Source organism: Podarcis tiliguerta, assembly GCF_965153285.1.
Source record: "Podarcis tiliguerta genome assembly, chromosome: 12".
Classification (NCBI taxonomy): domain Eukaryota; kingdom Metazoa; phylum Chordata; class Lepidosauria; order Squamata; family Lacertidae; genus Podarcis; species Podarcis tiliguerta.
Window position 1 is genome coordinate 31,352,503 of NC_139545.1, and position 25,053 is coordinate 31,377,555.

At 41.9% G+C, this 25,053-nt stretch overlaps 2 protein-coding genes across 4 annotated transcripts in view; one reads left to right on the forward strand and one right to left on the reverse strand.

Annotated features, from left to right (window-relative positions):
- Positions 1-5: 5 nt before the first annotated feature.
- Positions 6-15,597, reverse strand: MIOS (meiosis regulator for oocyte development). Of its 2 annotated transcripts, XR_014503519.1 has the most exons (12): positions 15,445-15,586; positions 13,471-14,842; positions 11,899-11,997; positions 10,926-11,183; positions 9,443-9,612; positions 8,322-8,387; positions 7,561-7,719; positions 6,440-6,592; positions 5,665-5,869; positions 3,890-4,019; positions 1,153-2,298; positions 6-1,112 (listed from the first exon to the last, which is right to left on the reverse strand). XR_014503519.1 is itself a non-coding variant. In XM_083405376.1 (11 exons), the coding sequence occupies exons 2-11, from the start codon at positions 14,765-14,767 to the stop codon at positions 2,202-2,204; spliced, it is 2,634 nt and encodes an 877-aa protein (XP_083261502.1). In that variant the 5' UTR covers positions 14,768-14,842; positions 15,445-15,597; the 3' UTR covers positions 6-2,201. The 2 variants fall into 2 exon arrangements, 1 of the variants encoding a protein (XP_083261502.1); XM_083405376.1 differs by having other exon boundaries at positions 6-2,298; positions 15,445-15,597.
- A 7,275-nt stretch (positions 15,598-22,872) lies between these two features.
- The window catches only part of COL28A1 (collagen type XXVIII alpha 1 chain), a 67,980-nt gene continuing 65,799 nt past the window's right edge, over positions 22,873-25,053 (forward strand). Inside the window, exon 1 of one of the 2 annotated variants that reach the window (XM_083405340.1) lies at positions 22,873-23,212. The gene's annotated coding sequence lies outside the window, so the exon portion shown is untranslated. The remainder of the gene's footprint in view (positions 23,213-25,053) is intronic. The other variant, XM_083405341.1, reaches the window with a different exon arrangement.

Genomic DNA, 25,053 nt, shown 5'->3' on the forward strand with positions numbered 1-25,053 from the left:
AAATGGGAAGTTAAATCAAGCTTTTATTTTACAATGTCAAAAGGAGAAGCAACTGTATTAACAGAAGTGGTTAAAAACCCTTGGTCTGCAGAAACACATACACAAGCCGAAATGCCTGAGAACTGTCTTTGAGTCAGAACTAATCTATACAGTACAGCCCCTGCATCTTTGAGCACTGAGTGTTGAGAACTTTCATGTACACAAAAGACTTTGTGCCCTCTCAAAGTCAGCAAATACAGCTGCTTTCATTTTACAAAATACTGTTAAGACAACTTGATAACACATTATTAGCAGTTCCTATTTACATACTCAGTATAATTTTTTACAGAAGGGAAGGAGACACCATATTAATATCAGAGCTCTTTTAATACTTTGAATATAAGGGCACAAAAATAAAGTCTATAGGTTGCTCTTAATGGCTTAAAATTAATTCTAGATATTCTGGAAATGTATTGAAGCAACTACAAAAATACAGGAACTTAGATATTGTGATATGCATCTCAAATATTGATCAATAGTAAAAATGCAATTCTGACAGGAAGTAGACTTTGACTAAGGCAATTCAACATTTTTAAAAATGGTGTACATAGAAATAAATATTTCTGCTTCCATTAAGCATTTGTTTCCCCCCTCCCCTTTTAACATCATATCTTTGTACAAAGACGGAAGCTTGGATCCAAAATGGCCTGCATGCAAGTAGGACTCTCTCCCACTTGCATCTGTGGCCAATTGTTGACCTACCCACTGCACCACATTGCCCTTCATAATGCAGTGAGAAAGTAGGCAAGAAAGCCCAGGGGCATGCACAGAATATTGTGCATGGTTCTTGCATCCAAGCCAACAGAAGATTGTCAATTAGGCAGCTATAATATAGGCCAAACAATTATTACATTGCATTGAAAATGTGCACAAAGGAAGTTCAAGTTTCTAGTTGACTAGTGAAAGTTTGAATGCAACTCATTTGCCGTGTTGCTAATTAACAGTAGAAAAAAATGTAAACTAAAATGTAACATGCACTACAGTAGGTGTGAGGAATCTTTGGCTCTCCTATCAACCCCAGTATACGTGGCCACTGATAGTGCGAGTTGTAGGTGAGCAAAATCTAAAGTTCCCTACACCTGCACTAGTGTTCTATACCAGTCAGTGTATTGCCATCTTCTGTATTCATGTCATGGCAATGTTACCTTTCTATACTTTACACTAATGAAGTATATTACATACTATCCACTATCGAAATCAATAAGCTCCTTTATTTTGACATAGGCAGTTTTTTGGGAGGGGTAAAATTTATTTGCTCGTCAACGTCTGATACGAGCAGCCATTGCCACAACACATATTCTATGTCGTCCACATTTTGTAAGTGAACTTTTAACTGTAATGTCTCAGGCTGTTCTTGATTGTGTATTATATGCTTGTGGTTTTCTGATGCAAATGAATGTCCTCTTGACCCAAAGCAAAATTTGGATGTATGCAATTCACACTATAGTATGTTTCGGGAATACAGGTAAGCTGTCATTTTTTTTCAAAGGTTAGGTCTTTCACATCATTGAACTTAAAAAGCTTCAGATTAATTAATACCGGACTGTAGCTGTGTAACACTAATTACATTATTTTGGGATGCCCCGCAAAGCATGTTACACTGGCATTGAGCTACTACTATTTACTCATCCAAACCAAAGCAGCTCAACTCATGCAAAGATTTGTCTTAGGAGTGTCACAGAAAAGCAATGCAGTGGTAGCTAAGTTATTGATGGGAGCATAAACACTTTAAAATCTAAGCTAGAAAAAATGCTGGTGGAAACATCTGTATATCCAGCACGACTGTCTTTCCAAGAAGAGTTTTCAATAGTGTTCATGGAGTTACCAAAGCACAGCAAATGATGCCACTTCATCTCAGATGGAAGCCTCAAGGTCTGGACAGTGTAGTGCTGAAAGTCTTCCTGAAGGCTGCTTTGAATTTCAATGAAACCTATAAATGCCTCTGAAATGAACTGCTTCACAACCCACTGAACAAAGTCCACATGCCAAATTTGAAGAATCAAAATCAACCACACATCAAATTGCTGATGTGATAGGATGATTTATTTTTCTATTACAGGCAAGTCAACAGTAACACGTTCAGAGGTATGTGTTCGGGCTGTGAGGGAAACCTATTGGAGAAAGCCTCTCATGTGAAGGACCTTTATTTAAGCTCTAATGTTTCATGGCTGGATCATCTCTGCCGGGACAAGATTCCCCGTTGTATCCAGCTGCATACATTTGCAGGAACAGGCAGAAACAGGGCATTCAGTATGGTCCCTAGATAAGAAAGAAGTAGCATTATAACACTGCAAGGCAGCCTTTTTATTTTTTAAAGAAACAAAAAAAATAATTATTCTTTTTCTCATTAAAAAAGAATAAAGCACTTTGGTATTGGTTAGAGAATACACAAATGGTTAAAATAGTTATAAAAAAATAATAATCCAGAGCTGCTCATGTCTATAATCCACTCTACAAGCTACATTTTAAAAGTGTCTCTGAAATATCTCCCTCCAATTCTTATTTTAAGCAATAAATTGAAAGCAGTGTGTTCATGCTCCAAAAGTAAAATTGATTTGATGCTAAAGATTAAAACAGTTGGAAGTGGAGGAATGCAGCTTGGAATGTAATACAAGATGATTAGCTACCACAGAATAATGTATGTAACATCCCACCACCCATTTGAGCCTAAATGCACTGCCTGGAAACATCAATTGACTGCAGTTGGAACATTATGTTCATTCCCCGTAGAATCTTTCATGAGTGCACTGTATAGAGTTCTGGGCTACAGCTAATGTGTTGAAAGAGCTTCTAGAACAAAGGGCGATAGCTTTAAAAGGTAATATAACTGCTTTGAGGTCAATATACTGAGAAAACTATATGCCTCAAATATCCTACCATGTGTCAGCTAGCATTTACTGTGATAATAATGAACAGCTTTATTATAACATCTGAGGGCATGTAGGCTGCAGCAAGACAACAGAGAGAAAATACTTGTAAGACCCTGAGAAATAAAAAATGCCCCAAAGTTGTAGAAGTGCAAAAAAAGCAATTTAGCCTTCACATGTGTAATGAATTCACTCATGCCAACTGCATGAGTTACTAGGAAGGCATGTTTTGCAAGACACCATATGCAACTAGTTCCAATGGAGACCTGCTGTTCAGAAGGGGGGGGGGATTCCACCAAGGGGGCACATAAATCCTTGAGCACGCCTGTTGTAGGTATTTAGACTTAGAGCAGTAGTCAACAGTGCTAGTCTAGTCCAAAAGCAGAACTACAATAAGCTCCACTTGCACAATGGAACTTAACCTCCCTCTATGCCTTTGGCAGGTTGGGAGACCTTTCAGAGAAAATTCGGAGGGTAGTAGGGGGACTGCAGGGGAAAGTGGAAGTTCCATTGTGCAAGCAGAACTCTGATCATGCCATGTTGGCTGCAATCCTTATACCGCCACTTTTTAGAGTCCAGGCAAACATTCAACATTAAACCACTCTTGAACACCACACATGAGAACAGCAGAAAGCCCTGTGTTCCCTTAGTCTTCAAATACACTAAATTTGTCTTATGAATCGTTCTACATGTTCGGTTAATGCTCAAGATGGTGTTGGATTTTGTAATTAAAAAAAGCTCCTTAATTCTTGTATATTTTGAGGAAATGTGAACAGACTTTCATCAAAGGTATCAAATTCATGCGTATGCTTTTATTTGCTGGGTAATCTTATCATTTCAAGGGCTTTGTCTTAAATTCTCGGTGCTATTGTAGCGGAATTAGTAGTCTGGTAGTATGTGCTGGCCTACAAATCCATATAAGCAGAAGCTCTAAATACGTGGGATGCATGGCTTAAGCAACACATTATTCTTTGTTAACTTACCTGAACCAGCTAAGCATGTGTCCAGCATGACCACCGTGCCTACAGTTGTGGCACCAGGAAAACCAGTTGTTGAACTGGGCCAATTTCTTGTCCTTGCTAAGATCCACCTTTTCATCTGACTTTGTTCCTCCTATAAATAAGAAAACGTAGTCTGAATTGATTTCTATGGTAATGAGAACAGGTTGTTTAAAACCAATGGAGACAGGGTTGTATCCAATTAAGTTCAACTCAGAGGAGACTTACTGCAATTAATGTCCAATAATTTCTATGTGTCTATCCGGAGTATGACTAGGATTGGAAACAACTTTGAAATGGCACAGAAAACAAAATTACCGAGTATAACCAAAGCAACATAATAATCAGTGTCTCAAGCAGTTAACATCCCCAGGCTGAAAAGTATTAAGCCAATTTCCATAATACAGGTGAGAACTCCTCTAGATTTTTTTTTAAAGTTTACAAATATTTGTAAATGGGAATTTCATGCAGCACAGAGCATCTTTCAAATAACACACAAATAATGTGTACCCATTTTGATGAAAAGATCTTACACTTGGCTCCCAGCTGTGAGGGTAATCATTATCAGGGAAATAAGTGTATCTTCAAACATTATGTTTCCTGTAAATATGAAGCACTTCTTCACAGATAAAAAGTGTCAAAATATGGTCTGAAGCTCAACATCAAAAAAACTAAGATCGTGGCCACTGGTCCCATTACCTCCTGGCAAATAGAAGGGGAAGAAATTGAGGCAGTGAGAGATTTTACTTTCTCGTGCTCCATGATCACTGCAGATGGTGACAGCGGTCACGAAATTAAAAGATGCCTGCTTCTTGGGAGAAAAGCAATGACAAACCTAGACAGAATCTTAAAAAGCAGAGACATCACCTTGCCGACAAAGGTCCATATAGCTAAAGCTATGGTTTTCCCAGTACAGTGGTACCTTGGGTTACAGACGCTTCAGGTTACAGACTCCGCTAACCCAGAAATAGTACCTCGGGTTAAGAACTTTGCTTCAGGATGAGAACAGAAATCGCACGGTGGCGATGAGGCGGCAGCGGGAGGCCCCATTAGCTAAAGTGGTACCTCAGGTTAAGAACAGTTTCAGGTTAAGAACACACCTCCAGAACGAATTAAGTTCTTAACCCAAGGTAACACTGTAATGATGTATGGAAGTGAGAGCTGGACCAATAAAGAAGGCTGATCACCGAAGAATTGATGCTTTTGAATTATGGTGCTGGAGGAGACTCCTGAGAGTCCCATGGACTGCAAGAAGATCAAACCTATCCATTCTTAAGGAAATCAGCCCTGAGTGCTCACTGGAAGGACAGATCCTGCAGCTGAGGCTCCAATACTTTGGCCACCTCATGAGAAGAGAAAAGACCCTGATGTTGGGAAAGATTGAGGGCACAAGGAGAAGGCGATGAGAGAGGATGAGATGGACACTGTTCTCGAAGCCACGAACATGAGTTTGACCAAGCTGCGGGAGCCAGTGGAAGACAAGAGTGCCTGGCATGCTCTGGTCCATGGGGTCACGAAGAGCCGTACACGACTAAACGACTAAACAACAACACCCCAATAAGGATGGGGCAGTTAATACAAGCAGGACAAAGCCAGTAACAAACAGCTCATTTTCAGAGAAAGTCATTCAGATGTGAACTGATGTAAAGCAGTTCAGCAAAATAAGCATTCACAGGACTGTATTCAGTTTTCTGTACCACAAAGCGAGAAGCCTATGAATAATAAAATGGAGAAGTTCAACAAATGGGAGGGAGCCATACCTGGACAGCTGGAAACTGGAGTGCCCATATTTATGAGACAAAGTGCACAGCGAGGAAGGGGCTTGCGGCAACCGGGACAACTTGTGACTTTGGACTTGGTTGGGGAGCCACTTACGCCATACTGACTGAATCCTCGGCCCTGATGAGGGATGGTCGAGCAGCTGTACGAAATTGACTTTCCGCAAAAATTGCAACTTACAAACACCTTGCAAATATAAAAAAGGGATATGAGGGTGATTAGATTTGCTTTTATTTATTATTAAGCAACTAGTAGATATGTTGCTACCCTATAGGTTTTTCAAGCTGCACCCCTTCATACCCACCCACTGGGATGATAGGGTTATCAATGGGCCATAATAGCTAAACAGAGCTTACAAGTTCAGAAGCAAAACATGTTTTAAAAAAATTAAAAGCTTGTATTTTCAGGAAAGAAAAAAAGGACAGACAGGTGATATGGGGAGAGATATTGATTTTGAAAAATATAAAAATATATATGCCAATATTGGGTGGACTTTCTGTTTAGAAATAAAGGTTTGGCATTTATTTCTTTTATTTATTAAATTTCTATACCACCCTTCATCCAAGGATCAAAGTTTACAATATAAAAACACAAAACAGTACCAAACAAAAACAATACTGCTCACCAGTAGTGCCTCAGACAAGCACCGTGCAAACAACTGGATCTTCCTTTTCTTGGTCAAATGAAGTCTGCTGCTTTATGTCCATTGGCTAAATTGACTCACTACATGGCCAGAAACTTTAGAAGCACATTTACCTGGGCCAAAGGTTTTGAACTGGGATCCAGCTTGCTCCGATGAATGTCAAATTCTGCTCGCTTATGCCAAAACCGCCACGCATCCAATAGATTCCGGTAGTTCTCAATCCAATACTGAACCCTCTCATCTTTAAGCACATCGGATGGAGAACCCTAAAAAGGTAGGCATAGAGGAGACTGTTTCAAAGGTCTCCCCAAAGATGGTCTTAAACCATCATTACATTATTTTGAACACTAGCTTAAGAAATGTTGTTTTACCCATTTTAAATAGTTTTAAAGCTTGTTTATGAACACCACTTAAAATAATAATAATAATAATAATAATAATAATAATAATAATAATAATAATAATGTATTTGCCTAGCTTGCAAATAACCCCAATCCAAACTGTGGCTTTCTGTAAACCAACAAGGATGAAAGTGCATGTACCAAAAGTTGCAGTCACTTCGCTTCTCCCACCCCTGCTGCAGCCACGCTACCAAGAACTAAGTCATGAATTGCCCCACAATAGCCTATCAGAATTGCTTCACAGTAGCTAACATTTGGGTAGCACAATAATGAATTGCTATTATTAATTAAATTTCTATACCATTCTTCCTCCGAAGATCACAGGGTGGTTGATAATATAAAAATACATCCAATACTAATGAACAAAAACAATAACCCCAATTATTTAATTAAATTTTGATTTATTAAATACAGTGGTGCCCCGCAAGACGGAAAACCCGCTAGACGAAAGGGTTTTCCGTTTTGGAGGTGCTTCGCAGGACGAATTTCTCTATGGGCTTGCTTCGCAAGATGAAAATGTCTTGCGATTCTTGCGATTTTTTTCACTCCCCACCCCCTTTTTCTAAGGCACTAAGCTGCTAATAGCCTTTTAGCAGCTAATCCGCTAATCCCTTAAGCCTTTAATAGCCGCTAAACCGCTAATAGCGCTAATCCGCTAATCGGGTTGCTTCGCAAGACGAAAAAACCGCTAGACAAAGAGACTCGCGGAACGGATTCTTTTCGTCTTGCGAGGCACCACTGTATTACATTATGCACGTTACGTAAAAAATGAGTTGTATAGTATTGACATGAATTCTATAAATCAGAGATTTTGTATGTAAAAAAATACAAACCTGCAGCATACAATAACTTGCTGTTTGAACATCTCCTGTTCTATCAACATAGCTTTCCATCAAATCCACTCCATCTTTTGTGAGTCCTGTCAGAAGAATTCCTTCAAGGTTCCCAGATTCCTTCATTTCATTTGTCAGTTTGTCAATGAACCTATTCAGCTATTTAAAATAAGAAGATTGGTCAGTGTTTTGCTCATTCCTTGAATTACATCCACACGCCTACACACACACTCATACACAAATGGGGTATGGTTGGGCTGGGCTCACTGCAGAATTAAAGTCTTGATTATTATATCTGATCATCAGGATTTAGCGATAAAAGCAATAAATAACCTCCACCTTCAATGTGTACTCAATTTTAAAATATTTCCGAAAGGATACATAACAAATGCAGTGGCCTAAAAGAATCATGAATTCCAAGCTGACTCTTCTCTGTTAAATATTTACTGCCCAGATGCAGTTCATATTTGCCACGGTCAAATGCTTTACAAGACTGTACAGAGATCATTAGACGAGTCCTCAAAAGCTTGTGTCATAATAAATCTTTGGTCTTTAAGGTACAACAAGTCTCTATTAGATTTTACACTTATTTCAAATGGGTATTATACTTCAGGATGGCTATCAAATTCTTTTGGATGACAAAACTCTTTTTCCAACACCCAGAGAATAGCATGCAAGATTGTGTGTGATTACTTATTCAACCCTTTATGTTATCTAGAAAGAACAAAGGAAGAAAATGATGGCAGATCCGATCATCTCACCTGAGCATCAGTTAGGAATTTACAAGCAAATGCCACTCTGTCTCGTACAGCTACATTACTTTCATACTGAAATAATACAAAACACATTAGCATTAGCCTGGGAAAAAACAGCCAGTCTCCTGAAAAAAAAGGCTGATGTTAAGTTTTATGATAATTCTATATTTACAGTTGTATAAGATGACAAATTAATAAAAACAGCCTTAGTGATTTTGAGAAAACTATTCTTTTTTTCTAGTTGCTTGCCAAGTGCAAGATATGTTGCAACTTCTCAGTTTGGTTTCCAAGCACCACTTCCCAAATCTGGGGGAGTTTTAGAAGCAGTGTACAGTGGTACCTCGGGTTAAGTACTTAATTCGTTCCGGAGTTCTGTTCTTAACCTGAAACTGTTCTTAACCTGAAGCACCGCTTTAGCTAATGGGGCTTCTTGCTGCTGCTGTGCCGCTGGAGCACGATTCTCATCCTGAAGCAAAGTTCTTAACCCGAGGTACTATTTCTGGGTTAGCGGAGTCTGTAACCTGAAGCTTATGTAACCCGAGGTACCACTGTACCATCAATGGCAGGGGTGCAGGCTCTACCTCTGCTGAACAAATCCTATCTCTTTGCAATATCTAAAGAAAATGTTTACATGGGACTGGGGAACCTGTGACCTCCTAGATGTTCTGGATTCCCACCCCGTTCCTGTCTCTGCTCACCACTGGCCCCCCACTAGCTGGGACCGATGGAAGCCAGGAGTGCAGCAACATCTGGAGGACCACAGATTCTACATCCCTGCCCTTAATCTTCAGAATGGGACCTTTAATGTATTTTTGTCAAGCAAGTGAAGCTGGGATCCCACCTCAAAGTTGAGAAGTGGAATCCATCTGGGGAAATTAATTATTTAGGGTTATGTTCCACCTCTTAGATGATGGCCAATGCTCGTAAACCTGAGTTCATTATTTCCTTTTCAATAACATTTTCACAGTGGATTGTTTCACAAAAGCTGCTGAAGACCAAAGTCCTAAGCAGCCCAGGGCCAAATTTTCTAACACACAAAGAACCAGATCAAGTTATCAGTTTTGCATCTGAATATTTGTGCCTGTGTGTATTTAGTCAACGGAGATTAGCTAACAAAAATAGCTTACCAAAACCCCATCAAAAGAACCCGATTCACTTGTTAGGAAAGCAAACATGGCACAGAGATAAGGGTTGTTGAGCTGTAACCTCAGGGTGCTGCACATTTCCCTCCACAAGGAGTTCTTTTCATCAGTATAGCCTGATAATGCCATGGCCACGACGTTGAGGTTTAGATCACCTGCACAGCAAAAAGAAAGGCCGCACAATAGCAAACATTTCAAGCCATTTGGTTTCCACTTCTGAAGGACATTTTGAAAATACAGTGAAAATCTTTTGTTTGGGATGACAGAGGGATCTGTACCCCCAAACTCAGCAATCAAGGTGTTCAACAAAAACAGCTGCCACTGACCCTGGAACAGAACTTGCTCTGAAAGGCAGAACAAAAGATGCTGGTACAATTTATTGATTATGAGAAGAACTTGACTTCCCGATACTGGGAAAAGTAACACTACAGTAGTACCTTGCTTCTCGAACTTAATCCGTTCTGGGAGTCTGTTTGACTCCCGAAACCGTTGCAAACCTGTGTATTCCTTGCTGAGTTTGTGTACAAACTTTGTCTTCCTTTCTATTTTATGTTGACTGTATTTGGAAGTAATCCTGTACATTTAAAAGCCAAAATGTTTTAGTCATGCATGTATAACTGCTGGGCGGGGTGGGATAGGGCACTTGAATAATAAAGAAATTTTCAGTCAATTCTGAAAAAAAACAAAATACCAAGGCACGGCTTATGATTGGCTGCAGGAGCTTCCTGCAGTCAAGCAGAAGCTGCATCGGATGTTTGGCTTCCAAAAAATGTTCACAAACTGGAACACTTACTTCCTGGTTTGTGGCGTTTGGGAGCTGATTTGTTCGGGAACCAAGCCATTCGAGAACCAAGGTACCACTGTATTGACATGAACTACTTCATACACCACATTCTATTCATGCATAACTGTTTAGTTTGATCTACCATTCAGAATGGCTGATTCCAGGACATAGTGCAACATCAGATGAAGAAATGGGGGCGGGTTGGTACCACTGCTCCTTCAGCCTCTTCATCCATGGCAATGCTTCATCCATGGTACAGTAGAATTGTGATGTCTATCCTTTCCTGTTACTAATGCAATTGGGCCTGGGATCCAACCAGGTCCCCCCCCCCATATACTGTGTTGGATGCAAAGATCCATGAACATATAGAAAACAGCCACTGGCTACAAACACTTGCACAGTGCTATAATCAGTGGGTTCCATTCATGCCTCCTGTTTCTGCCAATGGAAAACATTCAGATTTGGTTTGTTTTTCTCATGTTCTTTTTAACATAGGGTGTAAAACAGCCCTCCACAAACAGAAGACACCAGCTGCATCTGGCAGAGCACTTACCTGATTCAATCCTTTGTGAAGCGGAAGAGAATATGAAATCTCTATTTTCACTGATAAGCAGGATATTATTAAAGAAAATGCAACAAGGAGCAGCTCACTCTGCCAAAGTGATACCAAATCACAGCAGGTACCTTTTCCAGAAGATGCTCCTTTGTTCAAGATCTGTATTGCTCTTCGAATGTCCAAGTTGAATAGAGCTACAGCAGCAGCTCGCTCCCAGTCTCCTTCCTGTTCCAAAGAGTATAAAAAGGGCTCCACATCCAGATCTGTGCCCTTCTTTATCCATCCACAAAGCTGCAAAGCCAGTGACCTCTCCTCACTCAGATATTGAATAATGTCAGCCTGTCTGTCTGATCCACTCCTGCTGTGCCTGAGGTTCTCTGTTGTCCCTAAAGAGCAATTGTTTTTTGAGTTATTTGCATACAAAGATAAATAGAAACTTAGATTCAGGAACATGTAAAGCTAAAACCAATATAGTCATACCTCCGCTTATGTATCCCTCTGGATACGTAAACTTCGGGATGCGTAAGCGCAAACCTGGAAGTATATTTCCGGGTTTTTGCCGTGTGCGCGCAGAAGTGGTCCCTCCAGTTGCAGAAACCTTGGGATTCAACCAGAACTCTGGAACAGATCCCGTCCGCAACAGGAGGTACCACTGTATTAACGATAAAAGCATCACAGTTACTGTTAATTAAGTCAGCTCTTCAGCTATTTATTGCACCTTCGTCAAAACCTGACCGAAATTACTCATTCGGGGAGAAAGGATTTATCTATTTTTAGAAATCTGTGTACAAATAGATTAAGTTGGCTTGGGGTACTAGGAAGTCATGCAGAATGTCATGTGAACCAGAAAAGTGGTTGAGAAAACACACTCAGAAATGGCATGAGTTCAAAAGACATCAGGAAGGTTTCATTTTTGTTATCAGACGTGTTTACATTCCACCCTTCTCTGAAGAACCTCAAAGTGGTGTACATCGGGCCATTAAATTTCTCACTCACATAAACCCTGTGAAGTAGGTGCAGCTGGGACAGAATAGCTGGCCAAAATCATTCATTAAAATAAAATTTAAAAATTAAATAAGAAATCAGGCAAAATGCACTTACCCATAGAGGATTTCACGATAGATTTGATGCCTGCATACACTAAAGATCCTTTGTTTCCTGTGCATTTCTGATCCATATCCTCAGTATACTGCTTCATAAGTATTTTCAAGTATAGGAAACTTGGCAAATTAACATTAAAATAAGATGCGGCAAAGATGATGATGATGATGCATTTGGTGGCTAGGAAATTCCTATACCCCACTGGGTTTGGCCCTCCTCAGTTCTTGAAGAAACGAACTACAGCTTGGATCCCAAAAGCTACTTAAGGTCCGCAAAGAAAGAACTTGTGCTATCCCAGTGGAATTTATTACCATTTCCACCCTTCAACAGCTGGTATTTGTGCCATATCATGTGGCCTGAGCACTGCCAGTAATGAGTTTTGGGTTGAAGGTCAGTGGTGACTTTGCTTTTTAGGCATAAAGTAAATTAATTAAAGTTTTTATCTAAAGTTTTTATCTAATGGCTCATTATCTAATGGGTTGATTGAATGGGGGAGGGGGATGGCAGAACCTTTTTCTTCTAATGGTTTAAAAAATAATGCTAGATATGGTTTGGGGCAGTTTATATGAGTTTGTTCTGGTGTTTGGATTTTTTGTAACTATTGATGTTTGTTCTGTTGAACATATAAATTATTTTCTGCTGGTTGTCATAGCCTAAGGCAATAAATAAACTTCAACAGAGTAACACACATTTGGATGAAGAGTAGCCTTTTAACAAAAAATCAGCCACGTGTCCTATGTAATACACAGACCATAGGTAAAGGTAAAGGGACCCCTGACCATTAGGTCCAGTCGTGGCCGACTCTGGGGTTGCAGCGCTCATCTCGCTTTATTGGCCAAGGGAGCCGGCGTACAGCTTCTGGGTCGTGCGGCCAGCACGACTAAGCCGCTTCTGGTGAACCAGAGCAGCGCACGTAAACGCCGTTTACCTTCCCGCTGGAGCGGTACCTATTTATCTACTTGCACTTTGACATGCTTTTGAACTGCTAGGTTGGCAGGAGCAGGGACCGAGCAATTGGAGCTCACCCCATCGTGGGGATTCGAACCGCCGACCTTCTGATCAGCAAGTCCTAGGCTCTGTGGTTTAACCCACAGCGCCACCCACATCCCTACACAGACTATACTATACTACTGGTTAAATCTGCATCATGTCAGCAGAACTGTTCTGGTTCCTTAAAGGAATTGGAAAGTGTTGCATCACCCTGACCCCACCCTGCTCCATGTGCTCCCTCCTCTACCTTTCTTTCCTACTACCACTGTCTTCTTGGACACCAGTGGATCATCAATACATATTTTGCTCCTGCCAATATGCCCTAAGTCTCAAGTTTCTGTTGCTGCTTATTTCTTTCACCTCCTGTCCTACAACCAATGGACATCTTTGCAGTTGTCTGGCTCTTTTTTGCCTAGATGAAGCTTTGGCCCATCCCACCTACAGTCTTCCCAAGCGCAGAAATAAATACATCAAAACAATGCTAAGAAGGGAATATCTCATTCATATGTCACCAGGACAAAAGCATTGCCTAACAATGCAGCCAGGCCTCCTTCCAGCATACAAGAGTTTTAAAAAGGATATAGTGCAGAGTGTACCAAAGTGACTTCAGTTGTGGGTCTTCATTTCCCGCTAGCACATGGTTTCTCCAGACCTGTTCCGTGTCAAGGCCGTACCTGGATAAAGCTCTAAGACGCATTTTAGTGGCTATGTCTTTTTCCAAAGAACTAGCCTTTCCATCTTCTGTGCACTCATACAAGTGCCTCCCACATGCCCACATTAAAGAGGTAATGGGGCTCCATGCCAGAGAGATCCTTTCAAACACAGTGAAGTCAGACATAGTCCTGTTTGGAGTCACAACCACCATTCGATTTTGATTAGTGGGATGCCATGCAAAGGAAGCAATATAGTGTTCACAGGGCTGCACACTTCTTTCAATGATTGTAGGCTCAGTTTCATCCCCAATAGGTGTAGGAGTGTGCTGCATATCGTAGAGCTTGATTATGTTACTATCCCTAGTCAAAGTAGCTAGCAATCCAGTTCTCGTCGGACACCATGCTACTTTAGTTAGAGGTTTTGGTTGTTCAGTCAGGGTCAATACAGGCTTTTCAAATTTTCTAAGGTCCCATATAGCAACCTGACCTTCATAGAAGGAAGCCACACGATCATGGAAGTAGGGGTCAACCGTTACGCCCTGAACAGCCTTTGTATTCACAAACATCTTTTGGCTTGTATTCCTAAGGTCAAAGATAGCCAGGTTTCGGTGCATTCCAGCTAAAAGAAGTTTCTGATCCCGTGGAAGCCAACAGAGAGAAAGGCAAGCATCGTTCTGGCCTAATTCATAAAGTGGTTTTGTCACAACAAGTCCTGCTTCAGTGTCTCCAGATGAAAGCCTTACTTTCTCAGCAGCAACTGGAGTTTCTGGAGTGTATTTACTACTTATGTCCCAGATCAGTACTGAAAAATCAGCCCGATGTTTATCTAGGCCTGCAGCAAGCCAATTGCTGTCCAGTGGATTCCATGCCAGAGTGTTACACTGCCGAGCATGCTTTGGAACAAATTCCTTTCCTATCAGATCCTTGGATTTTGAGTTATGATCTTGGCCAAGGCTGGTAAGGACAACTCGGCCATTGGCCTGCCCAACTGCCAGGAGACATTCAGGATCATATTTAGGATACCAAGCCACACATTTCAGATACGGAGTGTCTGAATTAATGGACAAAAGGGTAGCTGTAGTTTCTTCAGATAAACGCAGTGATCCTGCTTTGAGTTCAGAACTGACAGCAGATTCAATGTGGTAGAGGCTGAGCTCTGAGTCACAGACAACAAATCTATCAACGTGGTGTGGGGCCCACAGAATATCAGGTTTGGAGCCACTCATGTCTGCTGCTGCAAATTGATGTAAGTAGTTTAAAGTGTTGTTGGAAGACTAGAACTGTGTTCGTTCATATGGACACTGTTTTTTTTCAAAAAAAAAGAAAAAAGAATATTATAGCATGACAAGGCCGTGAATGTCTTCCAGTTCTAAATGAGAATCTCTTAATAACATTCAAATTTCTCCTTCCCAAATGCTTTTGGGGGGAATCGTGCAACGGGAGACTAAGACTCCAATCCCAACCCCACTTACCTGCCACAAAGCCCCAATGAATTCAGTGGGACCAGTTTCTGAGGACCAGTTTCTGAGATTGCACTATATAACCCACTTAATTTTTTCTGCAGTTTTACCTAGGTTTTAAGTAAAATAATAATAAAAAAGTTTTACTTGGGATCGTTCGCACGCGCGGTCGATACATCCTGCAAAACCCGTGATTCTCAATACGCAGTTTGCACACCCGCCCCGCGTCCCCACCCGTCGTCTGAAGTGCGAATGGGCGTGTCGTACCCGCCTTGAACTCAAAAGGGTGCAGCACCGCGAAGGGGCGCAGAGGCCGCCCCGTCCCCAAAGACCCCACCCCAATTCTGCAGGATGCTGAGCACTGCCGCCCCTGCGGCTCAAGAGGAAAGAGAGGCCGAGTCCGCCACCGCCCAAACCGGAGCTGTCTCGCGGGAGGGACTCACCCTGCAGCCCCTCCGCTCCTGGGGTCCCGGAGTTGCGCAGTCAAAATGAAGCGAACCAGTAAAGGTATAAGATATTGGGGAGGGGGAGTCGCAGTTTCCACTTCCGTCTTCAGTGAGACTTCCGCTTCCGGTGCGAGCGGGAATACATCCGGTGAGGTGGGGGCGAGTCGGAGGAGACCTTATGTAGAATGGATGGGCGTGGCTTTCCTGGGCTTCGGTTCTTTGAACGCGGAGGGGTTGATAAGCGGCTGCCCTTACGTGGCAAGGAGGTTGCGCAGACTTCGGCCGCCCGGGATTCCAGGAGGCTAAGCTGCCCGCCAGCCCGCCTGAACATCACTTTCAAACAGTGCCGGATTTACGTATAAGCTGAACCAGCTTATAGGGCCCCACTCTCTTGGGGGCCCCCAAAAAAATTTAAGGGGAAAAAACCTGGATGTGCATTTCCAAAATATAAGATAAAATAAATAAATAAAACCAGCATACACCAACAGCGTTTTGTGTTATTTTGTTATGTACCTATTAGGTTGATAAATTACCATATAGCATATATTCAGCACAAAAAAAACAGCGACAATTTGTTATTGACAAAGGACAGCTGGCCATATAAAGGGCCCCATTACCTTCAGGAGCTTAAAGGTAAGAGGTAAAGAGACTCCTGATCATTAGGTCCAGTCAGAGACGACTCTGGGGTTGCGGCGCTCATCTCACTTTACTGGCCAAGGGAGCCGGTGTACAGCTTCCGGGTCATGTGGCCAGCATGACTAAGCCGCTTCTGGCGAACTAGAGCAGCGCACAGAAACGCCGTTTACCTTTCCGCCGGAGTGGTACCTATTTATCTACTTGCACTTTGACGTTCTTTCAAACTGCTAGGTGGACAGGAGCTGGGACTGAGCAATGAGAGCTCACCCTGTCACAGGGATTCGAATCGCCAACCTTCTGATCGGCAAGTCCTAGGCTCTGTGGTTTAACCCACAGCGCCACCTGCATCCCCTAGGGCCTCATCAAGCCTAAATCTGGCCCTGCTTTCAAAGCTCCCCCTTTGCAAGTGGAAGGCTCGAGCTCACCACCCTGAGATTGAGGGGGTCAGGCTCTGCCAGTTTGTTTATTTTTATTAAAGATTTTCTTGGTTTACAAAAGAACATGCCTTCTCTCTCTTTTTTCAGGTTCTACAGTATTCCTTACACATCAGTTACATTTGTTGTGAGACATTAGTGTTGAGTACAGTATAGGGTTGGGGAAGAAGAGGGGGAGAGGAAGGGTTGGGCTGGTGAGCCTTATACAGTATTCTTTAGTATAGTGTACGGGTGGGGTTTTGTATCAGCGTTGACTGGGTAGGTTCCCTTTCTATTAGTTTATTACATTGCCTTGGTAGTGAGAGGTATTGGAGGGTAGGGTGTGGTTGGTTGGCTGCAGTGGGGTTTGTTTGCATTTGTGGGGGGAGAGGGCTTGTTGGATCAGATAAGCCAGATTGATTTGTATGCTGTCGGTGGATTCTTGTTGTTGTCCTGTTGGGCTGTGTATGTGATAAAGGGGAGCCATACTGGGGTGAAGGCATCCTCTTCTATTTGTCCCCGTCTCAGTTTCAGTTTATTGGTTAGCTTTTCTAGTACAATTGGTCCATGCCTATTCCTGACAGGTCTCTCCAGTGTCTAGCTATGAAGCTTCTGGCTGCTGAGAGTAGGTGGGTTATAAACTCTAAATAATGTGAGTGGTCATTATGAACTTGGAAGATGTTCAGTAGGGCCAGTTCTGGGATGAGTTCTAATACCTGTTTAGTTATTTTGCATATCTCTTGGAGGACTGCTGTCCAGAAGGGTTGGATTTTAGGGCATTCCCACCACATGTGGAGGAATGTCTCAGGCTCTACCAGTTGAGCTATATATGTGAGATCACTGTGCTGCTCTGGTAGACAGTAGCAGACAGTATTTTTGGAAGAACCATTTGCTATGTCAACACCAACATAGCACTGCTATGAAGAAGGGGAAAATCTGAAAGATCCTCTTCCTTCATGCCACTTTTAAGGGTACAATCCTCTTCCCTTTTACCTAATGAGAAACTGGATTGAACTCTCCCCCCCCCCAGTAGACACACATAGGATTGCTCTATAAATCAGGCAGAATTTGTTGAAGCCACAAATCCCATTCCTGATACATTGCAATAATAAACCATTTGAATAGGGTTGCCAGATGAAAAAGAGGGTAGGTCACCTGCACTTTGATAGGTGTGTTGAAAACTCAGTTTCAGCAGGCCATGCAAGTTATGCTTACTGAAATTCCCTCTTCTAAACAACTATTAAAAATGCACCTGACGGTGCCTCTTTACCAATCTGGTCATCCTAACTTTGAGCAGTTTACAGACAAAAAAGTAATAGCATGTAGCGGAGCATATGAGAGGAAGATTACAACATTAATTAGTCTTGTAAAGGTTGCAGAACCAGCTGTTTAACGGGACGTGAATTAAATGATGTGCTCTTGAGACCCACAAGGTGGAGCTCAAATCATCTTTCTTTCTTTCTTTCTTTCTTTCTTTCTTTCTTTCTTTCTTTTTGCAAAACTAAGGACTGAGAAGAGTGAGCCCCACATTCAGTGCTGTCAAACAGGCAATGGATATTAACAAAAGTACAAAACTGTCGACACACTTCATGTCAGTTTATTTAGTGTGAAATACCAACTGCTTAATGATTAAAGTTACAATAAAATACTGGGACTCAAGTCTGCCTGAAAGCTACATATAGAGTAACTCTCTGTTGCTCCATCACAGATCTTTGAGGGGCTAGCAGTTGTGTGAGAAATACTTTGCGAAGAGTTGACTCTGACAATGGAAACGACCTTGGATGGGGGGCACCAACATGGTGTCTTCTCGATGTTGTTAGACTCCCAACACCCATCTTCCGCAGCCAGCATGGTCAGTGGTCATGGATTATAGGAGTTGTCATCCAGCAACATCTGGAGGGCACCCTTTGGGTTCTCCTGGGAACCTTGATCGGTTTTGTGAACAGGCAACAAATTGGTCCCAGATTGAAACTAAATACCACACAGGCATCTTGTATCTGTTCAGCTTATCAAAAGCAAAAATTTTGCTGGACTACAGCTGAAGCTTTTTCCTGTTTGCTGAAAAGCTATAGTTTTTATTCATTCATTTCTGAATTGCTTACTAAGGTACATCTCAAATTAATGTTGTCAAAGTGATTCACAACATAATTACTGTACATATGTAAAGGTAAAAAAAGGTAAAGGACCCCTGGACGGTTAGGTCCAGTCAAAGGCAACTATGGTGTGTGGCGCTCATCTTGCTTCAGGCTGAGGGAGCTGGCGTTTGTCCACAGACGGCTTTCCGGGTCATGTGGCCAGCATGACTAAACCGCTTCTGGCACACAGAGGTGCATGGAAACACCGCTTACCTTCCCACCGAAGTGGTACCTATTTATTCATATTTACATATGTAAAACAGTTATATAAATTGTTATATATGTGTGTGTGTATAACAATTTACATTTTATAGTTTACATTTTATTATGAAAACAGTTGAAAACAATTGCATTTTTTAAAAGAATAACTATATAAAATATGAAAATATAAATCTAGAATAGCTGCTTCCCTCTAATTGCAATCCAACAATCACAGAGTACAATGCCATCTATTTTTAATCCATTACTTACTCTTTAGATATACAGTTATCTCACAATCAAAGTAGTTAATAAGGAGTAGTTAATCCTTGATTTCTGTGTATGTGATACAGGTAGTAGATCCCTAATTTGATCCTAAATGATTCCCAGTTTAGAAAATAACAGACCAAGATATGTGCATGTTGGTGGATTTGTTTAACCTCTCTCTTTAGGTTTTCAGGGAAAGTGAACTATAAGAGGAAAAAGTTTGGAAGCTGTGAGGCAGCATCCAGCCAACCTCCACATCAACCTTTTCCCAATATTCCCACACATTCAGGGTTTGCCAGGTTTCCAAGAACATATCCATGAAAAGAGGCTAATGGAAGCAACATTTCCCAGACAGTCTGGAGACCAGCCTGAAGTTGTTACATAACAACTACCACACGAGAAAAGAACTACTAACTTTCCTATAGACTTGGGGCAGCTAACCTATAGTTTTCCAAATGTTATTGCATTCCAGCTCCCAAGAGTGCAAGCAAGGCTGGCAAAGATTCAATGGACCTGTCATGTGACTTTCATGAATGCTATGAAAGATAAGAATGCTAATAATAAACTGCTAATGACCCAAAGAAAGAACTATATGATAAACTTGACAACAAATTTATTTCAGAAAATTCTGAATTAATAAACATAGTGACACAATATTTGGTCCAATCATATAGGTCCCCAAAGGTGGCAAACTGGTTCATTTCTGATTAGATTTTCTGTATAGCTTGAAATAATTCATACCCTTACAGCGGCATATGCTAGTCTGCTTAAATTACTTGGTTTGGGAAATGCTGGAGCTCGTAAGTGCACTTCCTGGATTTTACACTAATGTGTCTATATTTTCTTTGTAAGGTATTCAGAGGCAACAGTTGCCATGTTGATCCCAAAGAAACAAAGTTGCTGGCATCTATCTGTCTCAGGAGACAATGGAAGAGTGCACCTTTTGGGGTGAACTCTAATTGCTGGAAGGTTGCATCGCCTGCTGTGGCTTTAGAGAAACACAGAGACATGTTGATCTCAAAGGAAAGAAGTTACAATTACATTTACGTTTACAATAGTGAGTGGAGAATAGTGAGTGGAGCCTTCATCCCCTGCTCCTGAGGAAATAGGTCTGTATAAGTGGACTTTGAAGACTCATCCCCAGAACCACCAACAGCCCAGGAGAACCATCTACTACAAAGGGAGGCCCACTGTGCACATTCCAGTCCATTGAAGCACATGGCTGTATAACAGAATGCCAGCTTTCTCCAGGGAAGCTAGGATGATGATCAGAATGATAATGGTCATTTTATGAATTGCTTTCTACAAGTGTATGAAGACAATTTACAAACACAACTAAAAAAACCAACTAAAAAAAGTTTCAAAAACAGTACCAAAAATAATAGAAGATCAGTTTACAACCAAAACAAGATAACATACAAGCCAGAGTCATTTTCATCAAGTTGGGAAGGCCTGTTGAAACAAAAGTGTGTTTAGTTGTTTGGGGAAAGTACAAATAGTGGATGTCTGTCATATCTCAACAGGAATCCTGTTCCACCCAACAGGGGTATACACACTGAGAGCTTTGCTCCATGTTGCTGTGGAGTGGACTTCTGGTATTTTAGGAATTGGGAGGAGAAACTCTCTTGCAGAATGCAGAGGCCTACTGGGCATATCAGAGATAAGGTGTTTTCTCAAGCTGCCCCTGAGCTGTTTATGGTCATAAATGTTAATACCAAATCCTTGAACTTGACCTGGTAGAGTATTGGCCACCTTGCTCTAAGGCAGCTTGCCATCAGTTGGCTCCAAACAGCACAAATAAGCAACACTCCAAGCTCCGAGTGAACTTGGTATCTGGCTGCTCTCCTGAATCCAGCTTCACAATGAGCTGTCCCTGGTCCTGATCATTTGCTGCTGGGCCTGCACCTTTCCACACACCTAGCCAGAGCATCTCTGTGGGACCCAGCCTGGAATGGGAGACAGACAAAGACTGCAATCCTAATTATGTCTACTCAAAATTCAGTGGGACTTTCTCCTGAGTAAGTAGGATTATGACTGCAGTCTTAGGCTGCAATCCTGAGCCTATTGAAGAGGAAGTGAATCCTGTTGGGCACTGAAGCTTCTGACTAAATGTACTCAGGCTGTGCCACCTCTGTAGTACTTATTGTGCTTGCCACACAGAGGCATAACAAATCTGATAAAGTGGACTGTAATCCATGAGAACTTCTACCATTATCAATGTGTTAGTCTTTAAGGTGCCAGAAGATTACAGTGGTATCTCAGGTTACAGATGCTTCAGGTTATAGACTCCGCTAGCCCAGAAATAGTACCTCGAGTTAAGGACGTTGCTTCAGGATGAGAACAGAAATCGTGCAGCGGCAGCAGGAGGCCCCATTAGGTAAAGTGGTACCTCAGGTTAAGAACAGTTTCAGGTTAAGAATGGACCTCCAGAACGAATTAAGTTCTTAACCTGAGGTACCACTGTATTTGGTTATTTTTTTTCTGCAGCAGGCCAACCTTTGGAAAGAAATCTTTAGTTATAATTGGAGTGGTAACAGAATGTGTTGATAACTGCAAATGGTTGTTTGGTAGGTGTTGTCCCCTACCTTTGCAGGACCCTGTGCAGCCTGTTTCACGCCTTAGACTGAATGCATGGAGGGCAATTGTAGGGTGCTGCCCCTGCTTACAACCTCCATGTGTGCAGTTGATTGATAGTGTACAGCTCTATGTGTGTAGAGCTCTCTCCCCACTGCTTCAGGACCCTGATTTCTCCTGATTGTGAGTACAGATCTTTACATACATGTAGTCCATAGCAGGGATGGGCAGATCTGGGTCCAGCCGTAGATCCCAGGATGATTTGCAGTAGATGGCCAAGGACTTAGGACACTCCAAAGTAGCAGCTACAAAATGATTCCCTAATTTATACTGTTGAAGTGAAAAATGTTCAAGTAGATGTGTTTTTGGAAGCACTGTGAACTCTGTTTCTTTTTGGTATTTGAAATAATTCATGGGAGCAGAATTCTTCAGTTCTAATTGTTGAACCAACTACTGAAGAATACACCAAACCCAAGGGAGAGCCTAGAGAAAAAGTACCTTCATAGGTTGTGAAATTCATTGCTGCACAGGTAAGATAATGTGTATCTGAGTAGAGTGGCTGGGAAGTCCACCAAAGCACCTTATGAGCAGCCTGAATCTGCACAAGTGTGCAGGTGGACATGCTCCAATTCTAAGCACAAAAAATAGCTCCGCCTACTTACACCCATCTGCCAGGGGTTCTAGTTTGGCCTATAGGTCAGTTAGCTGATATCACACCCATAGGCAGGTGATGGACAGGGGTGTGGCTTTCAGGTCTGTATTGGCACACACAACCTAGACATCAGGATTTAACACCAGCAGCTGATGAGTGGTGGTTAAATCCTGCTCCGTTTTTGGCAGTGCACGCCAGTTCCCAGCCATTGTGACATCAGGTGATTGACAGGTAGCAGCCCAATCCTGATAATGACCTGGCCCTTGGCACTGAAAAGCTTCCCCGCCTGTGGCATAAAGGTAACTGCTAGCATTCACTGGTGGGTGGGTGTAGTGAATAAACAGGTGCACTTGTTTCCAGATGTTTTCAAAGCTCATCTATAACCTTCCCCAATTTTTGGCCATTCACTGTAATGCACACATAGTATCATGGTTGCTTTCTTATCTCATACAGGAAGCATTGTTGAATAATAGGCATGGGTATGCTTTGGAGGCATGGCAGGGACAGCCACAAATGCCAATAGAAGTTGTTTGTAAGAAGTACTGCTTTCATTTACCGAATAGCAAACAGCAACCAACTCTATAGCAAACTCTCTGAATGGCTGTTCCTTTAAAGTTGTTTATGCTCCCACCCAGATTGCTAGACCTGGCTGCATGCCTAACCACTCTGCATTCAACTTGGACTAATAAAACATGAATAAAGGATCATGAAAAATCCAGATGCAGGGTTCCCTGATTTGCATCAGGACTAATTATTTATTTAAGGACAGCTGTGCTTAAAAGTATTTAAAAATAAACCAAAAAACCCAGCGACCCTAGGAATGCATTTTCTAGTTCATATTTGTTTACAGAATATTTATTCCCAAGCTTGCTGATTTGGTGTTCTATAAGGTAAGATACCAATATTTTAGAAGTTGTTTTTCTTAGCAAAAAATTCAAATGGGACTTGAAACAAAATGACATAATAATTATTGTCATATTGTTAAAATGACATTGTATTGTATTTTTGGGGGGGGAGAATGAATTAATTAGATCAAAGTACTGGGTGCTGTTAAACAATATTCTGTAAGGAGAGTTTGGAACTGGAAAGTGAAGCATATTGTTTAAATGTTTCATATTAGTGATGTATTGCAAATGCATTTCTCTAAGATATTCTTGTAAGTTGCATCTAAGGCTAGAGGTGCTTTTTTACTAGGATAAACTCAGTGGAATTAACTTCTGCGTTGATATGTATAGGATTGCATTGTAAGGCTGCAGTCTAATGCACAATTACCTGAGATTAAGTTCTACTGAGCTCAGCTGGATTTACTTCTGAGTAGACATACATAGGATTTGGCTGTAAGCCACAGTAAAAGTGTGTTCAATCAAGCTGCTCATCTATCTTGTAAATCTAACCAAATATGCATATGCCAAACAACATCCCGTGGACTATGTTAAAGATAATGCTATAATAATGAAAAACTTAGTAGTGGCTTTCTGTTGCTGAATAGTTTTATTTCTAAAATATGGGGTTACATAAATTAAAATCAATGCCTATGAATTATTATGGACACGCCTGTGTGTTAAAATGAAATTTTGAGGCACGCTCACTTCAGGCACCCAAATGAGCAGCATTGTAATAAAGGGGTGAGGGGGGGCTCAAAAGGTTTTCTACACAGAATGGAAAGTTTGAATTTTGCACATATCTCAGAATATAACCTGCGGCATGATCTCATGCATGCCTACTCAGAAGTAGGCCCCATTCACTTCAATGAAACTTGCTTCCAGGGAAGTGTGTGCATAGGATGACAGTGCTAATTCCTGCTATTTAAAGTGATTTCTCTGCATCAATTATTTCCAGTGTTTATAATAGCTGGTATTAGACCACGGGGCAGCTTGTAGGAGAATGCCAAGTACAGTATACCTGAGAATATTTCAAAAAAGTGAAAAGGTTGATACGGCTTTGGACAACAGGAACATAGGAAGCTGATGTAAACCAAGTCAGACCAATGGCCTATCTAGTTCAGTATTGGTTACTCTGACTGGCAGCCGCTCTCTGGGGCTTCACTCAGGGATATCTCTCAGCCCTACCAGGAGATGCCATGGGATTGAACTTGGGACCTTCTGCATTCAAAGCAGATGCTCTGTCCCTGAGCTATGGCCCTTTCCCCAAGGGAAACGTTTATCATGCTTTCTGGAAAATATGTGTATCTAATTCATGATCTAGAAGGGCAAAGCTGTCTGTCTGTCTGTCTGGAACAGGGGTAGTCAACCTTTTTATACCTAGCGCCCACTAATGCATCTTTCTTGATGGTACAATTTCCTTACCGCCCACCAGCGTTCAATGGAAGGAGGATTCAGCTTGTGCTGTAGAACCCCCTACTGCCCACCTAGAATCCAGAAACGCCCACTAGTGGGTGGTAGGAACCAGGTTGACAACCCCTGGCTTAGAACATTTCCCCACAATTTCCTACCATATACAGTAGTACCTCGGCTCCCGAGTTTTCCAGTTTTCAGACGTTCTTTCGGAAGCCGAACGTCCGATGGGCTTCTGCAGTGGCAGAGGAAGCCTCTGGGGCACCTGGGGCGGTGTGCCCAGGGGCGGAGCAAACCGCCCATAGGGGCCCATAGGGGCTAGGGATGGGGAGCGCCACGCGGTGCCCCGATGGCACCCGGGGTGCACTGCACCTGCTGCGCCCACCTAGCTATGCCTCTGGGCTTCTGCGGCTTCCGACTGACTACAGGAGCTTCCT

Bases quoted from the DNA above. Each gene is read 5' to 3' on its own strand.
- MIOS (XM_083405376.1), bottom strand. From the start codon at position 14,767: ATGAGTGGCTCCAAACCTGATATTCTGTGGGCCCCACACCACGTTGAT. The intron at 11,184-11,898 runs GTAAGTGCATTT...ATTGCTCTTTAG, and splicing joins TATCGTGAAATCCTCTATGG to GGACAACAGAGAACCTCAGG. The intron at 7,720-8,321 runs GTGAGATGATCG...TATTTTAAATAG, and splicing joins AATTCCTAACTGATGCTCAG to CTGAATAGGTTCATTGACAA.